This window comes from Lutra lutra, chromosome 11 (genome assembly GCF_902655055.1).
Source record: "Lutra lutra chromosome 11, mLutLut1.2, whole genome shotgun sequence".
Taxonomy (NCBI): Eukaryota; Metazoa; Chordata; class Mammalia; order Carnivora; family Mustelidae; genus Lutra; species Lutra lutra.
The window spans coordinates 46,095,571-46,109,514 of NC_062288.1; the positions used below are offsets into that span (position 1 = coordinate 46,095,571).

At 39.1% G+C, this 13,944-nt stretch overlaps 1 protein-coding gene across 1 annotated transcript in view; it reads left to right on the forward strand.

Moving 5' to 3' along the window:
* Positions 1-13,944, forward strand: part of SCIN (scinderin) — an 82,816-nt gene that overhangs the window by 26,192 nt on the left and 42,680 nt on the right. The window contains exon 4 of the mRNA XM_047694891.1: positions 462-611. Within this exon, the coding sequence (XP_047550847.1) occupies positions 462-611 (150 nt within the window). The remainder of the gene's footprint in view (positions 1-461; positions 612-13,944) is intronic.

Sequence of the window (13,944 nt, forward strand, 5' to 3'; positions counted from 1 at the left end):
TGATAGCACTGGGTCAAGGGTTTTAATTCTTTTTATGGCTTTTGATAAGATTTCATTAAATTGCCAAAGCATTAGATGAATTTTTATAATCATCAAGAGCACATTACTGTGACTAGATTCTTTACTACCTTTCTGAAATATGGTCAAATTATTATTTTTAAACTTAGGTAAAACATACAAGTATACTTTCATAAATGTAATAATGGATACACACAAAGAATGGTGAGATATATAATTATATTTTCCATGTGTAAAACAGTGGTACTCATAATGCTAACTGAAAGCAACCGATACAGAATGAGGTGTACGCATGTAAAATTATATGTACCGCAACAATAGATAACTTTCATTTTATTTTTTATATCTTTTTGTTTTTTCCCTAATACTCACAGTGAGTATTACAACAGGGCTAAATGTCCTCCACATATTTCTGGGTCAAAAGATCTGTCTCTTTCTTTTAGGAAATTTACCAATGGTGTGGTTCCTCGTGCAACAAATACGAGCGTCTGAAGGCAAGCCAGGTTGCCATTGGCATTCGGGACAATGAGAGAAAAGGAAGATCTCAACTGATTGTGGTGGAAGAAGGAAGTGAGCCATCAGAGCTCAGAAAGGTATTGTGACTTGAGTTGTTTTTTTAAAGGTTTACACTATGAGTGGTGAGTGTGTGTGTGTGTCTGTGTGTGTTACTTTAACAAATTCTCTAATACTGGGCCTAGGCTAAGATTAAGTAAGAAGAAACATCAAGGTTATCTAAGTCACGATATAGAGAAAATAGAAAGTCAGTACTCCTTTCTTTCACCACTGGTATGACCACCAGAGGAAGCTCTGACTCCATCTTCTGTCGTGTAGGCAGTCAGATGGGTAACACTTCAACCTTGACTATAATAATATATTTTGGAAGGAAAATAATAGTTTATTCATGTGGGATTCTGAATATATATTGCTTAATGCTGTGATATTCCTCAATTTTTAACATTCATTACTCTAATAAAAGAATGAAATAAAATCTTATTTTAAGAGAATGAATACACCAATATTTTATATATTTCAATTTTAAACAAAGAATTCTCAGCAAGACCCCTGTGATTTTAGTGTACTTGTTGAATTAATTTGAAAATTATCTCCACAGCTCTTTATATCTTGTTAGTTACTTAACAATTATAGCAGTCTTGGACATTTAGTTGCCACCAGTTTTTCCCCTTTAAAAAAACTGCAGCGAGTGCCTCAGTGTGTATATTTTATATTTTCCCTTAAGATTATGAGTTAAGAAAAACAAAGATTATGAGTTAAGGGCATAATCATATTCAGGTGTCTTCACATGTTGATACATTGATTTCCATATGTTCATTCCACAGTATTTACTGAACTACAGTGGTATGTCAGGTACTAAATGTTTGTACCAATGTTTATTCCCTCATGACTTTGCAGAACCCTGTGAAGATTTACTGTTATAATAGTATCATTTTGAATCTTTCTGTGTTTAATAGTAGCAGGTGGTATCTCTGTGAGTTTTCATTTCTTGGGAGAATACACATTTTCCTCAATGACTTTAGCTATCTGCACTCAAGTTTTTCTTTTTTTTTTAAAACATTTTATTTATTTGTCAGAGATACAGAGAGAGAAAGAGCGCACAAGTAGGGTGGGTAGAGGCAGAGGAGAGGGAGAAGCAGACTCCCCGCTGAGCAGGGAACCCCTGAGATCGTGACCTGAGCTGAAAGCGGACGCTTGACCAACAAGCCACCAAGCATCCTTGCACTCAAGTTTTTCTAACAACTCTCTTGTAAACATGTTTTAATAATTTTTTTTAAAAGATTTATTTATTTATTTGACAGAGAGAAATCACAAGTAGGCAGAGAGGCAGGCAGAGAGAGAGGAGGAAGCAGGCTCCCTGCTGAGCAGAAAGCCCGATGTGGGGCTCGAACCCAGGACCTGGGATCATGACCTGAGCCGAAGGCAGCGGCTTAACCCACTGAGCCACCCAGGCGCCCCTCTTTTTAATAATTTTGATTTAGAGCAATTTCATGCATTAGAGTTACTTGATGTAGTAAGTAATAGCCTACATAGTCCAGTGAACAAAAATTATATGGGATAATTTTATTGTCATAATGTCTTTAAATTTTATTATTTTAATAACCACTAAACACAGACTTTCATGTTAGTAATGTTTTAGAAATGACTTTTTATTCAGTGGGAAATGTTCATGGTCAATACTAAGAGAAAAGGCAGGATATAAATTTTATATACTATATTATCTTTTTTTTTTATTTTTTGTTTTTTGTTTTGTTTTGTTTTGTTGTTTATTTTTTTTTTTAATTTTTTTATTTTTTCAGCATAACAATATTCATTATTTTTGCACCACACCCAGTGCTCCATGCAATCCCGTGCCCTCTACAATACCCACCACCTGGTGCCCCCAACCCCCCACCCCCCACCCCTTCAAAATCCTCCAGATCGTTTTTCAGAGTCCATAGTCTCTCATGGTTCACCTCCCCTTCCAATTTCCCTCAACTCCCTTCTCCTCTCCATCTCCCCTTGTCCTCCATGCTATTTGTTATGCTCCACAAATAAGTGAAACCATATGATAATTGACTCTCTCTGCTTGACTTATTTCACTCAGCATAATCTCTTCCAGTCCCGTCCATGTTGCTACAAAACTTGGGTATTCATCCTTTCTTTTTCTTTTTTTTTTTTTTTTAACAGCTTTTATAAACATATATTTTTATCCCCAGGGGTACAGGTCTGCGAATCGCCAGGTTTACACACTTCACAAACTCACCATAGCACATACCCTCCCCAATATCCATAACCCCACGCCCTCTCCCAACCCCCTCCCCCCATCAACCCTCAGTTTGTTTTGTGAGATTAAGAGTCACTTATGGTTTGTCTCCCTCCCAATCCCATCTTGTTTCATTTACTCTTCTCCTACCCCCTCAACCCCCCATGTTGCATCTCGTCTCCCTCATATCAGGGAGATCATATGATAGTTGTCTTTCTCCGATTGACTTATTTCGCTAAGCATGATACCCTCTAGTTCCATCCACGTCGTCGCAAATGGCAAGATTTCATTTCTTTTGATGGCTGCATAGTATTCCATTGTGTATATATACCACATCTTCTTTATCCATTCGTCTGTAGATGGACATCTAGGTTCTTTCCATACTTTGGCTATTGTAGACATTGCTGCTATAAACATTCGGGTGCATGTGCCCCTTCGGATCACTACGTTTGTATCTTTAGGGTAAATACCCAGCAGTGCAATTGCTGGGTCACAGGGTAGTTCTATTTTCAACATTTTGAGGAACCTCCATGCTGTTTTCCAGAGTGGTTGCACCAGCTTGCATTCCCACCAACAGTGTAGGAGGGTTCCCCTTTCTCCGCATCCTCGCCAGCATCTGTCATTTCCTGACTTGTTAATTTTAGCCATTCTGACTGGTGTGAGGTGATAGCTCATGGTGGTTTTGATTTGTATTTCCCTGATGCTGAGTGATGTGGAGCACTTTTTCATGTGTCTGTTGGCCATCTGGATGTCTTCTTTGCAGAAATGTCTGTTCATGTCCTCTGCCCATTTCTTGATTGGATTCTTTGTTCTTTGGGTGTTGAGTTTGCTAAGTTCTTTATAGATTTTGGACACTAGCCCTTTATCTGATATGTCATTTGCAAATATCTTCTCCCATTCTGTCAGTTGTCTTTTGGTTTTGTTCACTGTTTCCTTTGCTGTGCAAAAGCTTTTGATCTTGATAAAATCCCAAAAGTTCATTTTTGCCCTTGCTTCCCTTGCCTTTGATGATGTTCCTAGGAAGATGTTGCTGCGGCTGACGTCGAAGAGGTTGCTGCCTGTGTTCTTCTCGAGGATTTTGATGGATTCCTTTCTCACATTGAGATCCTTCATCCATTTTGAGTCTATTTTCGTGTGTGGTGTAAGGAAATGATCCAATTTCATTTTTCTGCATGTGGCTGTCCAATTTTCCCAACACCATTTATTGAAGAGGCTCTCTTTTTTCCACTGGACATTCTTTCCTGCTTTGTCGAAGATGAGTTGACCATAGAGTTGAGGGTCTATTTCTGGGCTCTCTATTCTGTTCCATTGATCTATGTGTCTGTTTTTGTGCCAGTACCATGCTGTCTTGATGATGACAGCTTTGTAATAGAGCTTGAAGTCCGGAATTGTGATGCCACCAACTTTGGCTTTCTTTTTCAATATTCCTTGGCTATTCGAGGTCTTTTCTGGTTCCAAATAATTTAGGATTATTTGTTCCATTTCTTTGAAAAAAATGGATGTTACTTTGATAGGAATTGCATTAAATGTGTAGATTGCTTTAGGTAGCATAGACATTTTCACAATATTTATTCTTCCAATCCAGGAGCATGGAACATTTTTCCATTTCTTTGTGTCTTCCTCAATTTCTTTCATGAGTACTTATAGTTTTCTGAGTATAGATTCTTAGTCTCTTTGGTTAGGTTTATTCCTAGGTATCTTATAGTTTTGGGTGCAATTGTAAATGGGATGGACTCCTTAATTTCTCTTTCTTCTGTCTTGTTGTTGGTGTAGAGAAATGCAACTGATTTCTGTGCATTGATTTTATATCCTGACACTTTACTGAATTCCTGTACAAGTTCTAGCAGTTTTGGAGTGGAGTCTTTTGGGTTTTCCACATATAGTATCATATCATCTGCGAAAGAGTGATAGTTTGACTTCTTCTTTGCCGATTTGGATGCCTTTAATTTCCTTTTGTTGTCTGATTGCTGAGGCTAGGACTTCTAGTACTATGTTGAATAGCAATGGTGATAACGGACATCCCTGCCGTGTTCCTGACCTTAGCGGAAAAGCTTTCAGTTTTTCTCCATTGAGAATGATATTTGCGGTGGGTTTTTCACAGATGGCTTTGATAATATTGAGGTATGTGCCATCTATCCCTACACTTTGAAGAGTTTTGATCAGGAAGGGATGCTGTACTTTGTCAAATGCTTTTTCAGCATCTATGGAGAGTATCATATGGTTCTTGTTCTTTCTTTTATTAATGTGTTGTATCGCATTGATTGATTTGCGGATGTTGAACCAACCTTGCAGCCCTGGAATAAATCCCACTTGGTCGTGGTGAATAATCCTTTTAATGTACTGTTGAATCCTATTGGCTAGTATTTTGGCGAGAATTTTGCATCTGTGTTCATCAAGGATATTGGTCTGTAGTTCTCTTTTTTGTTGGGATCCTTGTCTGGTTTTGGGATCAAGGTGATGCTGGCCTCATAAAATGAGTTTGGAAGTTTTCCTTCTATTTCTATTTTTTGGAACAGTTTCAGGAGAATAGGAATTAGTTCTTCTTTAAATGTTTGGTAGAATTCCCCCGGGAAGCCGTCTGGCCCTGGGCTTTTGTTTGTTTGGAGATTTTTGATGACTGTTTCAATCTCCTTACTGGTTATGGGTCTGTTCAGGCTTTCTATTTCTTCCTGGTTCAGTTGTGGTAGTTTATATGTCTCTAGGAATGCATCCATTTCTTCCAGATTGTCAAATTTGTTGGCGTAGAGTTGCTCATAGTATGTTCTTATAATTGTCTGTATTTCTTTGGTGTTCGTTGTGATCTCTCCTCTTTCATTCATGATTTTATTGATTTGGGTCCTTTCTCTTTTCTTTTTGATAAGTCTGGCCAGGGGTTTATCAATCTTATTAATTCTTTCAAAGAACCAGCTCCTAGTTTCGTTGATTTGTTCTATTGTTTTTTTGGTTTCTATTTCATTGATTTCTGCTCTGATCTTTATGATTTCTCTTCCCCTGCTGTGTTTAGGCTTTCTTTCTTGTTCTTTCTCCAGCTCTTTTAGGTGTAGGGTTAGGTTGTGTACCTGAGACCTTTCTTGTTTCTTGAGAAAGGCTTGTACCGCTATATATTTTCCTCTCAGGACTGCCTTGGTTGTGTCCCACAGATTCTGAACCGTTGTGTTTTCATTATCATTTGTTTCCATGAATTTTTTCAATTCTTCTTTAATTTCCTGGTTGACCCATTCATTCTTTAGAAGGATGCTGTTTAGTCTCCATGTATTTGGGTTCTTTCCAAATTTCCTCTTGTGATTGAGTTCTAGCTTTAGAGCATTGTGGTCTGAAAATATGCAGGGAATGATCCCAATCTTTTGATACCGGTTGAGACTTGATTTAGGACCAAGAATGTGATCTATTCTGGAGAATGTTCCATGTGCACTAGAGAAGAATGTGTATTCTGTTGCTTTGGGATGAAAAGTTCTGAATATATCTGTGATGTCCATCTGGTCCAGTGTGTCATTTAAGGCCTTGATTTCCTTGTTGATCTTTTGCTTGGATGATCTGTCCCTTTCAGTGAGGGGAGTGTTAAAATCCCCTACTATTATTGTATTCTTGTCGATGTGTTTCTTTGATTTTGTTATTAATTGGTTTATATAGTTGGCTGCTCCCACGTTAGGGGCATAGATATTTAAAATTGTTAGATCTTCTTGTTGGACAGTTCCTTTGAGTATGATATAGTGTCCTTCCTCATCTCTTATTATAGTCTTTGGCTTAAAATCTAATTGATCTGATATAAGGATTGCCACTCCTGCTTTCTTCTGATGTCCATTAGCATGGTAAATTCTTTTCCACCCCCTCACTTTAAACCTGGAGGTGTCTTCGGGTTTAAGATGAGTTTCTTGTAGGCAACATATAGATGGGTTTTGTTTTTTTATCCATTCTGATACCCTGTGTCTTTTGATTGGGGCATTTAGCCCATTAACATTCAAGCTAAGTATTGAGAGATATGAATTTAGTGCCATCGTATTGCCTGTAAGGTGACTGTTATTGTATATTGTCTCTGTTTCTTTCTGATCTACTACTTTGAGGGTCTCTCTTTGCTTAGAGGACCCCTTTCAATATTTCCTGTAGAGCTGGTTTGGTATTTGCAAATTCTTTCAGTTTTTGTTTGTCCTGGAAGCTTTTAATCTCTCCTTCTATTTTCAATGATAGCCTAGCTGGATATAGTATTCTTGGCTGCATGTTTTTCTCATTTAGTACTCTGAATATATCATGCCAGCTTTTTCTGGCCTGCCAGGTCTCTGTGGATAAGTCTGCTGTCAATCGAATATTTTTACCATTGTACATTACAGACTTCTTTTCCCGGGCTGCTTTCAGAATCTTTTCTTTGTCACTAAGACTTGTCAATTTTACTATTAGGTGACGGGGTGTGGACCTATTCTTATTGATTTTGAGGGGGGTTCTCTGAACCTCCTGGATTTTGATGCTTGTTCCCTTTGCCATATTGGGGAAATTCTCTCCAATAATTCTCTCCAATATACCTTCTGCTCCCCTCTCTGTTTCCTCTTCTTCTGGAATCCTAATTATTCTAATGTTTCGTCTTATGGTGTCACTTATCTCTCGAATTCTCCCCTCGTGGTCCAGTAGCTGTTTGTCCCTCTTTTGCTCAGCTTCTTTATTCTCTGTCATTTGGTCTTCTATATCGCTAATTCTTTCTTCTGCCTCATTTATCCTAGCAGTGAGAGCCTCCATTTTTGATTGCACCTCATTAATAGCTTTTTTGATTTCAACTTGGTTCGATTTTAGTTCTTTTATTTCTCCAGAAAGGGCTTTTATATCTCCTGAGAGGGTTGCTTTAATATCTTCCATGCCTTTTTCAAGCCCGGCTAGAACCTTGAGAATCGTCATTCTGAACTCTATATCTGACATATTACCAATGTCTATATTGATTAGGTCCCTAGCCTTTGGTACTGCCTCTTGTTCTTTTTTTTGTTGTGAATTTTTCCGCCTTGTCATTTTGTCCAGATAAGAGTTTATGAAGGAGCAAGTAAAATACTAAAAGGGTGGCAACAACCCCAGGAAAATATGCTTTAGCCAAATCAGAAGAGATCCCGAATTGTGAGGGGGTAGAAAGGGGATAAAAAGGGGTTCAGAAAGAAAGAAAGAAAAAAAAAAAGAAACTATTAAAAAAAAGAAAGCTGATAAAAAATATAAAAAGAGGAAAAAATATATATATATTAGATAAACTATTTAAAAAACGTTAAAAAAAGAAAACGGTAAAAGTTAAAAAATTTAGCAGAAGAAGAGAAAAAGAAAAAAAATTGAAAAAGAGAAAAAAAATTAAATTAACTGCAAGGCTAAAAAATCATGGGGAGAAAGCCATGAGTTCCGTGCTTTGCTTTCTTCTCCTCTGGAATTCCGCCGCTCTCCTTGGTAGGTGAACTTGGTCCTGGCTGGGTTTCCCGTTGATCTTCTGGGGGAGGGGCCTGTTGTAGTGATTCTCAAGCGTCTTTGCCCCAGGCAGAGTTGCACCGCCCTTACCCGGGGCCGCGCTGAGTAATCTGCTCGGGTTCGCTTTCGGGAGCTTTTGTTCCCTGAGCTCTTTCCGTAGAGTTCCGGAAGACGGGAATGAAGATGGCGGCCTCCCGGTCTCCGGCCCGGAGGAGCCGAGAGCCCGGGGCCCCACTCCTCAGTGCGCCCTCAGAGAACAGCGCCCAATGACTCCCGTCACCCTGGCCTCCAGCCGCGCTCCGAGCTGACCGAGCCTGCGACCGGTTCAAGGTAACCCCGAGCTGAGAGTCACTCCTCGGCTCTGTCTCTGTAGCCGGCTTCCCCGTTCTAATACCGGTAAGCTCTGCGACACTCAGACACCCCCGATCCTTCTGCGACCCTGCGGGAGCTGAGGCCGCGCTGACCCTGCCTGGGCTTCACCCCAGTTAAGCCTCTGGAGCGATGTCCCTCAGCGGAACAGACTTTTTAAGTCCTGATTTTGCTCCGTTGCTCCGCCGCTCGCCGGGAGCCGGCCCCTCCCCTCGCGGTCTATCTTCCCGTCGCTTTGGATTCACTTTTCCGCCAGTCCTACCTTGCAGAAAGTGGTTGATTTTCTGTTTCTGGAATTGCTGTTCTTCTTCTCTTCAATCTCCCGTTGGATTTGTAGGTGTTTACAATCTTTAGATAAGCTATTTAGCTGATCTCCCGCTACCCGAAGTAGTCTCAGCCTGCTACTTCTCCGCCATCTTGACTCCTCCCCCACTATATTATCTTAATATATAAGTTTATATTTAGATATATAGATGTATATTTGTATATACATATATACCTGGGAAAGATATGCTGAAACATTGCCAATATTACCAATATTGTCTTCGATTCTTGGGATATGGCTCCTTGTTCTTTTTTTCTTTATTTTCCTTACATTTTCAAAATGTATTATAATAGATGTGTATTCATTTTATTACTATTTTTTATTGTTTCACATATTTTCCTTTTGTGATCAGGAAAAAAAGGCCAATTAAAAGAAAAACAAAGTAAAATTAGGGATTAACTGAGTTTTCAATAGTCATAATAACATTGCTAATAAATTAGACTTTGAAAACTATTCAAAACAATTTCTTGAACTTTTAATATTCTTTTAAGACCTCTGTTCTAGAGATGTAATCACCATTTAAGTCTTCCAGATCTCATATTTGGAAGCAAAAATCTATAAATAAGATGTGTTTCTAATTGATTATAATGTCTCATTTTAATAATGAGGCTTTGCAAAGAGTGGACTCGGGACCAAGATTCGTCCTGGTGGAGTACTGAAGGGGGTGCTCTGGTAGATATCAGACTAGCTTCTCTTCTGTCATCTTGGGTCCTCAGGAAGTCCCTTAACCTCTGTTGTTTCTGGTTCCTCATTTGTAAAGTGCAGGGTTAGACAGAGTGGCTTCTGTGGTCCCTTTGGTTTCCAGCAATCAGTGATCCAACCTTGTCTCTTAGGCAGTTTCTGTGCTTAATTGCCAAGGAGTCTGTATAATGTACAAGGAAGTGAAGGCAGAGCCTGAGTGCCCCAACTGTGCGAATATACGTTTGCTTGCTTATTGGATTTCATTTAGAGTTTTGAGAGAAAAAAGGATTAAGCAGTAAATTATACTTTAATTAATATATTACACTGTTAAAGTTAAAAAGAAAATGCAAACTGAAGAAAAAAATTGTAAAATATAACTTCAGTTTCAAAATATTAGTGATAGAGGGGCACCTGGGTGGCCCAGTGGGTTAGGCCTCTGCCTTCAACTTAGGTCATGATCTCAGGGTCTTGGGATAGAGCCCTGCATCTGACTCTGCTCAGTAGGGAGCCTGCTTCCCCCTCTCTGCCTGCCTCTCTGCCTACTTGTGACCTCTGTCAAATAAATAAATAAATAAAATCTTTTAAAAAAATAAAATATTAGTGATAGAGATAAGGGACATGATTTCATTCAGGTATACATTTTGTTCCTTACCAGTTCATCCGGTGGGGGGAAGCTGAAATATTCTTGTTTTTAAGATTTATTTATTTGAGAGAGAGAGCCTGCATGCATGCGTGCATGAGTGGGGCGAGGGGCAGATGGAGAGAGAGAATCTCAAGCTGACCCCAGCTGAGCATGGAGCCTGATGTGAAGCTTGATATCAGGACCCTGAGATCATGACCTGAGCCAAAACCAGTAATTGGATGCTCTACTGTCCGAGCCACCCAGGAGCCCCAGGAAGTTGAAATATTCTGAACAAAGATAAGAAATACAGTAACAGTTTAGTTAACCATATGCTGCAATATAATATTTCAAATGATATTCCAATTTGTCATACCAAAGTTCAACACGAAGACTTGCAACCTTCCTGATCAAGGTATCACTTATACTTAATGAGCCTAAATTAATATCACTTGGAAGTCATGTCTGAATGAGGCAGCTTTTCCTTTAGTTTGTGCCTGAAGTGAGGGAATAGTGTGATAAGACTTGTAAATAAGATAGTACAGTTCTAGGACAGATGGACTATATAGAAGGATAGATCTTTGTCCCCACAAAGTCCATACTGGACTTGATAAAGTAATAAAAATATAAAACTAGAATGCCAGGTTTCATTTTCTTTATATTTTTCCTCATGCTTTTTATAATATTAGTGATACTGTATAATAAAAAACTAACAGTAAGAGTATATTTTCTTTCAGCTATTTTAGGACTATTTCATCTTATCCCACTATATATATGTGCACATATGTATACTACATATGTAATCTGTATAACTATGCATATACATATTTATCTGTAAAAAGGACTTTAAAGTGACTTTGTCAGGAAAGCATGTCTCATTGAGGTAAATATAGTCTATTTCCAGGGGAAACCCAGAGGCAATCCTCAGTTCTGGGTATAACATTCTAGTAATCAGGGAAAAAAGTACTAACATACTGTTAAAAAAATATTAAAATGTTTAAGTACCTGCATACAAACAAATGAGCCATGCAAATATACAGGAAATGAAGTCCTATGCCAGGCATGGTGGAGAAATTAAATATCAGTGCCCAATATCAATGAATGCTGGCAACTGAAAAGCAAACCAAAACTGAATATAGATTTTAATGAAGACTGACAGAGTGCATGTGGACGAGACAAATAGGTTAATCAAAAACCATCTCAAAGCAAGGAGCAGATGCAGTACAATTAAATACCAGTTGCTATGATATTCGCTGTCATGGAGCTCTATTGCTTCGTGATGACTTAATTTCTCTCACCTTGCTGTTCTGCAGGGTTTAAAGGCAAGTGGCTCCCTAGCAGGTTGAATTTTCTATGTGTTCCTTAGTCTTTCTAGCTGCACTTTCTTTACATCATACAAGTACTTTTTTTTTTTTTAGGGATTTTCTTTATTTAATTGACAGAGATCACAAGCAGGCAGAGAGGCAGGCAGAGAGAGAGGAAGGGAAGCAGGCTCCCTGCTGAGCAGAGAGCCTGATACGGGGCTTGATCCCAGGACCCTGGGATCATGACCTGAACTGAAGGCAGAGGCTTTAACCCACTGAGCCACCCAGGCGCCCCCATACAAGTACTTCTTGTCATTAACCCCAAAATTTCATCATCTAGGAAAAAATTTGTGATAGACTTCTTTTTTTTTTTTTTTGCCACTATCCTGGCAAACATCCAGTGCCTACCATGTGACTGGCATTCTTTTATGGCCTTTACAAGAATGAGCTCATTTAGTTCTCACCACAGCCCCAAGAAGTGGATACGTCTGTTATCCCCTGTATTGGTTTGTGTTCCTCCAAAAGCAAACTCTATACAAGGACTTGGGGGGCAGGTGGTTCTTTGGAAGATGATCCTGAAAGCAGCAAGTAGGAGTAAAGTGATGCTTATTGTTGGTAAGTAAGTAATTTTCTGCTGTGGGGCACTGGGGCTTAGTCCCAGAGGGACCCTATGAAAACTGTATGAATCACCCTTCAGAATCAGCCCACAGGCACTTGACATTGCTGCAGGATTTAGCCAATAATTCCCATCTTTCATTGGTTGAGGGTCACTCCTTGGGGGTTAACTTCCCAGAATTCCAGCCTTCCTTGTGTATGGATGCAGTATAACTCAGTGGCCAGATAATACCATCAGAGAGCAAAAGTCTTTGACCTTTAAGAAATTATCTTACAGATAATCTCTGAGGTAACAAGTTGGAATGGGTGGAGCACCAATGGGATCTCTATATCCTTACTTTATGGATGAAGGAAGTAAGTCATGGAGAGACTGCCTAACTTGCCCAAGGGAGAGTGGGAATGGGAGAATGGTGACTCACAGGGCAGTCTTCATGACAGAGGAACCATCTTAAACATACAGAGAGATGGGAATCCCATCCACTGTGAAGTTATTTTAGAACTACCAAAATTATGCCACATACTTTTGACAATCATACCTATTTTATGTATTCCTTATCATAATACCTTTAGTAGAATAATGTTCGTATTCAGTAGCCTGGCTTGTCCCTTTGTTTCATATCTCTTGCTGTCAGCATGAAACCTTTCACCCTTTCTATGGAGGGTAATACAGGGTAATTGGGAAGACATTTTCTTAGAAAGAAAATACATTTTTTAATGTGTGTATAAAAGTATGGAAATATTTTTCAAGAACCTCAGAGTACATGAAAGCTTTTTGGGGTTTTTCAGTTAAATTTTGGTGTTGGGAAATATTCTGAACCATATAGATGAAGAGGAAGCTTTCACAACTCTCTTGCCATAAAACTTGCCTTCATCTGATTAAAGAGAATATATAAATCAGGTTTATTTACCTCTCCCTAAAGGGATAGAGGAGATAAAATGGAATAAATTTGTGTAAATATGTGCATATGTGTATGTGGTGATAAGGGACAATGAGAAAATACTCCCGGAAGTTTGTTTAGCTCATGTTCTCAGAGTAGGGATTCTCTGTGTAGGTCTGTCTTCTTGTGGCCTCTAAAGAAGAATCTGGAGAAGAAAGGCAGTTTCTTCTTCATTCCTCCCCTCAACCAACCAATAGTATTTTTTCCTCTGGTAATCACCAAAAGTTGGTGAAAATAAGCAATAAGTGATGAGGGGAGAAGCCCAGAGGCATTATGATAGAGAGCCAGTCTTGAGAGGAAGAGGGTGATCCTCCCCCGACAAGATACACTCTCTACACATCTCTGAATTTGAGAATTCTTACAGGCAATTTTCATGTATTTAGGGTTGAAAACAAATGGAGTGTGTCATGCGACTTCTACTTGCCTATGAGTGTGATAGCTGGTGGGTCATGTTAGACTTACTCACAAAATTTGGAAGCCACCTCAGAATCTTTCACTGTAGACTGCTCCAGGAGCTTCTGGCGCTTAGCAAGGGCAGGCCAAACCTATTTAGCATCCCTGCCCTGAAAGTTAGTTCACTGAAGAGAGGGGCCACAGCTAATTTATTCATCATTATAGCCCAACTCTTTCTTATGGTACTGATATATCATGGACACTCCATACATCAAACTTACTGATAAATAAACTGTAGCTGATGTGTGCCGACTCCCCAAGATAAGGTCATGTGTACGGGACTAAATGCAGGGAGAGAATTGAAACACATAGGAAGACCAGAGAATCCACCTTATAACCAAGGACTAATGGTATCCTACATACCTCAGTTGTGGAGAAACTTCAAAGAAGAGAAGAGATTACTCGGTCTTGTTTTCCTTCTCAACATTATGATTCCCTTG